The 8647-nt window shown below is 59.5% G+C and overlaps 1 protein-coding gene across 1 annotated transcript in view; it reads left to right on the plus strand.

The window, feature by feature from the left end:
- Window positions 1-8647, plus strand: part of PLEKHG2 (pleckstrin homology and RhoGEF domain containing G2) — a 25327-nt gene that overhangs the window by 4804 nt on the left and 11876 nt on the right. The window contains exons 3-6 of the mRNA XM_029913204.1: window positions 3275-3375; window positions 6705-6771; window positions 7916-7962; window positions 8289-8439. Of these exons, the coding sequence (XP_029769064.1) occupies window positions 3275-3375; window positions 6705-6771; window positions 7916-7962; window positions 8289-8439 (366 nt within the window). The remainder of the gene's footprint in view (window positions 1-3274; window positions 3376-6704; window positions 6772-7915; window positions 7963-8288; window positions 8440-8647) is intronic.

Genomic DNA, 8647 nt, shown 5'->3' on the forward strand with positions numbered 1-8647 from the left:
GTGGGGAAACTGAGTCATAAAGCGGGGCCGTGACTTCCCCACGGTCACATGGCGAATCCGGGGCGGAGCCAGGGGTAGGACCCGGGAGTCCTGAGGCCCAGCCCAACCCCCGGGCCACTCAGCAGCGCTGGCTCAGCACAGAGGTGACCCCGGAGGGACCTTTGTGAGCAGCATAGCGATTTGGGGGGGGGCGTAATTCGCTGCTCAGCTGCCTCGCGAGTGTCGGTGAATCAGCGCCTGCCCTGGCAGGTCAGACAGGCCCCGGCTGCCCCGAGAGAGGCCCAAAGAATCCCAGTTATTCCTCTGGCAGGAAGGGCTGAAATGCGAGCTCTGGCGGGTGGGGGCGGGGAGCATCTGCCGGGAGCCTGGAGCCAGGCCTGCAGCCGGCTCCCCGGCGGGGAGCTGAGGGGACCGGCTCACCGGTAACTCCGGCCCCGGCAGCAAACGGCTCATCCCAGAGCCGGACTCATGCTCCCGCGGGCCCCTGGGACTCGGTGCTGGACCAAAGGCCTCCCAGTGCTTGGTTTTAACCATTAGCCCGGGGCAGAACCCAGGAGTCCTGACTCCCAGCCCCCCTGCTCTAGCCACTAGACCCCACTCCTCTCCCAGAGCTGGGGATAGAACCCAGGCGTCCTGGCTCCCGCCCCCCTGCTCTAACCACTAGACCCCACTCCTCTCCCAGAGCTGGGGATAGAACCCAGGAGTCCTGACTCCCAGCCCCCCTGCTCTAGCCACTAGACTCCTCTCCCCTCCCAGTGCGGGGGCTTAGAGCAAGGGGGACTGGGAACCAGGACTCCTGGGTTCTATTAACAGCTCGGGGAGGGGAGGAATCTAGTGGTTAGAGCATGGCAAGATGGGAACCAGGACTCCTGGGTTCTATTGCCAGGTCTGGGAGGGGAGGGGAATCTAGTGGTTAGAGTGGGGGGGGATGGGAGCCAGGACTCCTGGGTTCTATTGGCAGGTTGGGAAGGGGAGTGATGTGCAGTGGTTAGAGCAGAGGATATGGAACTCAGGAGACTGGCTTCTATTCCCAGCCCTCCTGCAGACTCCCTGGGTGACCATGAGCAAACCACTTGAGGCCTAATAATTAGAAGTGCTAAGCATCCATGACTGGCAGTTCTGAAAAGGAGGGCCTTAAGCGCCGTGCCTCAGTTTCCCCCATCTGCTGAATGGAGATAATAGTCCTCCGTCTCTCCCATCTTTAGTCCGTCTAGCCTGAGATTGTAACATCTTTTAAGCAGGGACCTCTGCCGCAGGATTCTACAGCTCCGAGCACAATGGGGCCGTGATCTCGGCTGGATTAGAACTAACAGATTCTGAGCATAATGGGGAGTGGGGGCGGATACCAGAATGGCTGAGATTGATAAGGGGCATTGATAAATGGAGGGATTTCGTGGTTTTGACAAGTTGCTTTGAATCTAACGGCTCTCTCCGCGTTTAACAAAGTTTTTTATTTTTCCCCCCAGGGGAATTTCCCAGGTTTTTTTTATTTGGCGAACCTTTCGGGAGCGGCAACTTCTTCCGTTCCCCAAAATGCGCTGGCCGTGAGAGCCGGGCGACTTTTTGGTTCGCGGGCCGTTCTGAAAAACGGAAAAGAATTCGGTTCGGGTCAAACGGGGATTCCCGGTCGCTTCCCCCAAATCGAATTCCGCGCGTGCGTTTTGGGGCGGAGAAACCGCTCGTCTGGAAAATTGACGATTATTTTTGATTTCTTATTGTGGCTATAAAAGTTTGGGGTTCCCTCTGGCCCCACCCCCCAAAGTAGATCTTTTTTGGAGCGATTGCTCGGCACCTTTTGCCTCTGCCATTGCCTGGGTTCCTCTCGGGTCAGAATCCCAGCAGGAGTACATGAAATCTCGGTTGCGCGGCTTGTGATGGGGGCAGGTCCCTGCATTCTAGGGCTGTTGTGAATCAGCCGGAGTTGTGCTGGGGTCCTGGCCAGCTCTGAGTCTCCGCGTGGACAGGCGGGTTTTTCTGGCTGCGGTGGGGGAGCTCGCGAAAGGTCACTGGCACCGAAATGAGATTGATTTAACAGATTGTCTCAGCAGAGCTCTTTCCGGGTTTATTAACAGCATTTGGTGGGTGGGCGAGGGCTGGGACGTTCAGTAAGTGATGCTCAGGGGGTGGAAGGAAATGTTATTTCACTCGGGGAAACCGAGGCGCAGAGCGGGTGGCAAAGGAACCCAGGAGTCCTGGCTTCTGCTCTGATCATCAAACCACACATCCCCCTCCTAGAGCTAAAAATAGATCCCAGGAGTCCGGCCCCCTTTCCCCCCCCCCCTAATCTTTACACCACACCCTCCTCCCAGAGCTGGGAAAGAACCCAGGAGTCCTCATCTGATCATTATACCACACGCCTTCCTAGAGCTGGGGATGGAACCCAGGCGTCCTGGCTCCCAGTCCCTCACCCCTAAACATGTTGCCTTCCAGAGGGAAAGTTACCCTGTGGTCCGTGCTGCATGTAGATTTCAGCTCGGCTCTTTCCGCCCCTTCGCAGTCACCAGGATGATGGCGCCCCTTGAATCCAGCCGCTGGCAACATTTATCCACCTTGGCCAGACTCCATTTCCCACGATGAACCATGGTCTCTCCCCATGGCTGAGCCAGTGCAGTGTCTCATTGGTGAGGGATCTCTGTATAAACCGCTGCCATGCTCCACCCCAGAGGTGGCGGCATCTCAGTGCTGGGTGAGGGACAACTGTCTAAAGAGCTACCGAGCCCCGTTGCCAGAGGTGGCTGCATTTTGGTGCTGGGCGAGGGATTCCTGTATAAACAGCTGCTGTGTGCGCCACCTCAGAGGTTTCTGCATTTCACTGTTGGGCGTGTTGTCCCAGAGCAATGTTGCTGTGTGGCTGTTAAGCAACTGCCATGCCCCACCCCAGGTCAGTCGCATTTCAACTGTGGGTGAGTGGTCCCTGTGCAGTGTGCTATGCAACAGCTGCCGGGTGCTGTCCCAGAGGTGGCTGGACTTCAGTGCTGGGGGAATGACCCCTGTATTAACAACTGCCCTGGCCCACCCCAGAAGTGAGCATATCTCAGTGCTGAGTGAGGTATCCTTGTATAATCTGCTGCCAAGCTCCACCCCAGAGGTGGCTGCATCTCAGTGCTGGGATGAGTAATCCCTGTATAAACAGCTGCCACGCCCCACCCTACAGCCACCGTCTGCACCGTGGATGAAATGATGATGCAGCGTTGCCTGGTGATGTCTGCAAAGTGCTCTGCGGGAGGAGAGGCGTTCCGGGAACGCCAGGGTCTGACCCATTCCTGTTTTGCAGGATTATCTTGGCTGTATCATAGACAATGGACATCTGCCCCTCAAACCCGAGCAAGTGAGCGCTTTGTTCTGCAACATCGAAGACATCTATGAGTTCAACAGGTGAGTCTGCCGCCCCCTAGCGCCCGCTGGTCAGGGAGAGAATGGTGGGAGATGATCGGGAGAGGGACTTGTTGGGGGTATTGAGTTGATTTCTGAGTTCCCTACAACTTTGGTAACAGTGACCCCCATGTGGGGATTGAACCTGCAACTTCGGGATCTAGATCTCCCATGATGCAGCATGGCCTCACTAAGAGAGGAGAAAGTGGTGCATCATGGGAGATGTAGTCCAATCAGAGAGCCTGGCCCATAGACAATGAGATCATAAGGTCCCTTAGCTACAACTATTGTCTTGAAATATTTTAGTCTCTGGCCGAAATTCAAGATTTTGCCCCAAAAGTCAAAATGTTCTGGGCGCGGGGAGGAACCTTGAGCTAAATGACAGATTGAACAGTTTGGATGGTTTGCTTTGACTCAAACAACTCTCTCAATGTTCACAACGTTTTTAATTTTTGCATGGGGGAATTTCCCCGGTTTGTTAATTGGTGAAACTTTCGGGATCAGAGACGTTTTCACAAACGCTCCCGGCTGCCGTGCACACTCTCACGGAAAAGGTGATCGCACGAGATCTCCCACGTCCTTTAGGTAGGGAGCCCTCCTGTCCTGGGCGGACACAATATTGAATGGAGTATATGGTATATTTCATATTTTAATGCAATCTAAAAGTCAAACCCAAATGATGATAACGTTGAAATGAAACGCTGAGGGCCTCATCCTGCCAGGTGCTGCACAGACACAGAACAAGCGACAGTCCCTGCCCCCAAAGAGTTCCCAGACAAAGGGTGGGGAGAGGAAACTGAGTCCCAGAGAGGGGAGTGGCTTGTTCATAGAGTCATAGATGCCAAGCCCAGAAGGGCCATTGGTATCGTGTAGCCTGATCTCCTGGATGGCCCAGGCCAGAGACCTGCCCCTAAATAATTCCCAGAGCAGATCTTTTAGGAAAATGTCCAGTGAGTTCTCACTCCAGTGCCCTACCCACAGGGGTGCACTGCCCCCCCCTTCTCCCTCTTTGGACTATTCCTGTCTCTCTGCTCTGCCCCCCCCCTCCCCCCAGTGTTTCAGCATCCTTGGAGATGCAGGGGCCTCCGCCATCCAGCCGGGCGTGCCTCAGTTTCTCCTTTGCTGTAACAATGGGGTTAAAGAGGAACCCCTCCAAGCCCATGTGTGGTGAGATCTAACCACTAGGCCCCAGTCCCTCTCCTGGAGCCAGGAACAGAACCCAGCAGCCCTGGCTCCCAGCCCCTCTCACTAACCATTAGATACCGCTCTCCTCTCAGAGCTGGGAATAGAACCCAGGAGTCCTGGCTCCCAGCCCCTCTCACTAACCATTAGACACCGCTGTCCTCTCAGAGCTGGGAATAGAACCCAGGAGTCCTGGCTTCCAGCCCCTCTCACTAACCATTAGACACCGCTCTCCTCTCAGAGCTGGGAATAGAACCCAGGAGTCCGGCCTCCCAGGCCCCCACTCCCCCACTCTAAAAAGCCCAGGGCTGTTCCCCCAGGGATCCGGGCGCTTTGCTGGGTGGGGGCAGGACGCCCCAGCGGTTTGCTAGCGGGGGCAGCGAATGAAGCGTCTCAGGGCCGGGCGCTTGGTTTGCGTGGCGCGTTCGGTTTGCAGCCAGGGTTGGCTCTGGGCCACCCTCCCCCCCCAACTCTATTCTCAGGGTGGGGGAGGGGAAAGGGGGGGGGCGGAGGTTGTTTCCTGTAAGAGCGAGAACTCCCATCTGCGTCTGTTTAAGTATTTCAGCTGCGTGGGCCGGCTGTAGAGCCGAGCCCGGGGTGCTTAACCCTGTAGGGGAAGGAGCCGGATGCCGAGCGGGGGCTCAGTAGCGTGATGGGGGGGGACATTCCTTCACACCCCACCCCAGGCCCCACCCAGGACACCTCTTCATGGGGAGAGGCGTCCTCGCTTTCTTGGGCAGTTTTCTTAGTCAGGGGGGCGGGGGGGGACATTAGAGTGCAAACGGGGGTTGCAATACGGGGTGTGGGGATTTAGTGGTTAGAGCAGAGGGCCTGGGAGCCAGGACTCCTGGGTTCTATTTCCAGCTTTGCGAGGGGAGAGGGATCTAGTGGTTAGAGCAGGGGGGCTGGGAGCCAGGACTCCTGGGTTCTATTTCCAGCTCTGGGAGGGGAGTGGGGTCTAGTGGTTAGAGCGAGGGGTGGGGGCTGGGAATCAGGTCTGTGGGAACTGCAGGGTATCAGTTGCAGCCAGGTTTAGGGTGCGTGTGGGGTCGGGTTGAAAGTAAGGAATGAATGCAGAAACGAATAAGTGGAAGGAGGGGATGGGGGATGGGTTCCCCCCCCCCATGGCAGTGTTTGGCTGGGGAGGGTTGGAGGGGGCAGGGTGGATCAATGAGGAACCCTCCCCCCCGCGCGCCTTCCGCCATGTGGTTTGCGGCTGGGTTTCTCGGAGCTCGTTTCCTGGCAGGGCCATGTGAGGGCGCGGGGTGGGGGCGCGTGTTCTCGGGGCGCTGATGGCCAGGGAGTCCGTGGGAGGGACGGGGCAGGGGTCTGGCTGGGGAGCTCCCTCGGAACAGAGCCGCCGTTATCCCCCGGGGAAGCGTAGGGTTAACAGTGGGGGTGGTGGGGCGGGGAGGGAGCCCAGCTCTGGGGCAGGCACAGGACGTGGGGCAGGGGTGACAGGCCCTGCGAGGGCAGATCTGAGTAGGGACGGGGCCGCTGATTCTAGCCTGGGAGTGCTGTATGGCTGGGAGTGGGAGGGCTCGCTAGGGAGCGCTCTCCCCTCCCAGTTTTCCCTAACCCCAGTGGCCCAGCGGGGGCGCCCTAGAGAAGTTGAGACCCTGGCGCGTCCAGAATCCAGAGAACCCACCTGCTGTGTAAATTCACCCCCCACCCCCTCCTTAAAGCATTGGGAGAGGGTTGGCCTGGCTGCTAAGCGTGTGAGTGCCGCTGCCCTCTACTGGCTCTAATCAGCATTGCCCCTCTGTGTGTCATGACCCCTATACTGCTAGCGGCTAGTGGGGATTCTCCTTTTGCGCTGGTGGCGGGCGGGAACCGGGCCTTTGCAGCAGAAATCCTGCACCTGTTGCTTGCGTTGAAAGGAAGGGAAGGTGCACGGCTCAGGGACTTGGCCTCAGCGCCTTGTATGTTGAGGTCACGGGTTCGAATCCAGCCAGTGCCAGCCTGTATAGGGAAGTGCAATTATGCAAACTACTTGCAAATTTGGAGTCTGGAGACGCAGTTTCTGGGTGCGTGCAGAGGGGTCTCCGGATGACACAGATCCTCCCCGCCCCCCTCAGAAACAGCCTTTACACTGCGTGCCCCTTGCATCAGCGGCTTCACGCCCTGCCCTCTTTCTCCCCCTTGTGCAGCGAGCTCCTGGAAGAGCTGGAGAGCAGCGGCAGCGCCCATGCCATCGCCGAGTGCTTCGTGCAACGGGTAAGGGCCTGCCTGTCCTGCCCCTCCCTGCCCCCCTCCAGCAGCCAGCTGCGACCCCTTTCCGCCTCTCCTGCACCCCCTGGTGTACCCAGGTGTGTACTGCACGAGTTCCCTCCGGCTCTGTTCAACTTTGGGTACAGGCGCCGACGGAGGGGTGGGACAGGGACAGGTCATCTAATCCCCCCCAGCCTTTTGCAAGGAGAAAGGGGGGTTGGAGCAGAGCAGTAGGGGGTGTGAGCCCCACCCGATCTGGTTAGGGGGCCCCTTTGGCGGGGGAGGGCTGAGAGAGGGAGCGGGGAAGGAGGAATGGAAAGAATGAAGGGTGGTTAGGGGGACAGAGGGGTGGAAGGATGGGGGCTGGGTGGATAAAGGATAGATGGATGGATGGGGGTTGGAGGGGGAAAGAGGGATGCTGGATGAATGGAGTAGGGGAGGCTGGATGGATGGAGCAAACTGATTTCCACTAAGGGGATCTTGGGAGAGATGCCTGCCGGGGGTGGGATTGGGGGGGGGCAGGTGATCAAGGGATATGGGGGGGAAGGGATGAGGGTTGAGGGGTGCAGCCAGAGTAGAGGGGGGGCGATCTGGGGTCTGGGAACTTAAGTGGGAGATTGGAAGGGCGGGGTGGGAACGAAGTGTAAAGGAGCCAAGCAAAGTGGAGGAGCCAGGCGGGGACGGAGTCTAGGCTGGGAGCGCCACACCCCAGAGGCGGCTGCATCCCGGAGCCGAGCGAGGGATCCCTATAAAAACAGCCCCGGCGCCCCACCCCAGAGGTGGCTGCACCTCAGGGCCGGGCTTCATGTATAAACAGCCTCCCTCACATACCCCACCCTCAGAGGTGGCTGCATCTCAGCGCCAGGTGAGGGATCCCTTATAAACAGGCTCCCCGCATCCCACCCCAGAAGCAGATGCATCTTAGGGCTAGGCGAGGGATTGGTGCATGAACCACCCTTGCGCCTCACCCCAGAGGTGGCCACATCTGAGCACGGGGGGAGTCGGGTGCCCTTTGGGAGAGGGGCTGTGAAACCCTCCTCCCTCTCTGCACCTCGGCTTCCACCCCGGCTGGCGCCTCCCGACCCCGCTCGCTCCGTGCCCCTGTCCTGTCCCTGCCCCCTCCCCTGACACCCCCTGTTTTCTCTTGCAGAGCGAGGAATTTGACATCTACACCCTGTACTGCATGAACTACCCCAAGTGAGTAGGTGCCCCCAGCCCAGGAGTGGGGAGGGCCGGGGGTCGATGGGTCCCACCCCCCCGGGCCGGGGGAGGAGGGAGAGGATGCATGGGCCACTGGGATCCGAGTCTGTCCCCCCAGCCCTGCTTGGGGAAGGGGGCAGGGGTGTTAGGAGCCAGACTGGGGCGGGTAGGCATGCCCCCTCGCCCAGTGCCAGGGCGGGCACCCCCTGGTGGCAGGGCAAGCAGGCACTTGCCCTCACCCGGTGCTGGGGCGGATGGGCACCGTCCCCCATCGCTCGCCACCTCCCGGTGCCCGGCTAGCCTGCCCGTCTCCCCCCCCCCAGTTCGGTGTCGGTGCTGCGGGAGTGCATGGAGAACCAGGTGCTGGCGGGGTTTTTCCGGGAGCGCCAGGCCACGCTGTGCCACTCCCTGCCCCTGGAGACCTACCTGCTGAAACCCGTCCAGAGGATCCTCAAATACCATCTCCTGCTGCAGGTGGGTGACACCCCCAGCGGGGCCGGGCCGACACCCCCCGCCCCTCTCCCCGGGCTGCGGGAGATTCAGGTGGGCAGAGGCGCAGGTGGGGTGCGCAGGTTCCCTACAACGGGCACCCGCTTGAAGCGACTGATGGGGAGGTGAGACGGAGGAATCCACGGAGCAAAGACCCCAGCACTGCCCAGGCAGGAGCTCCCCCCGCAGCCAG

The sequence above is a fragment of the Terrapene carolina genome, unplaced genomic scaffold, assembly GCF_002925995.2.
Source record: "Terrapene carolina triunguis isolate 2854851 unplaced genomic scaffold, T_m_triunguis-2.0 Scaffold517, whole genome shotgun sequence".
Classification (NCBI taxonomy): Eukaryota; Metazoa; Chordata; order Testudines; family Emydidae; genus Terrapene; species Terrapene triunguis.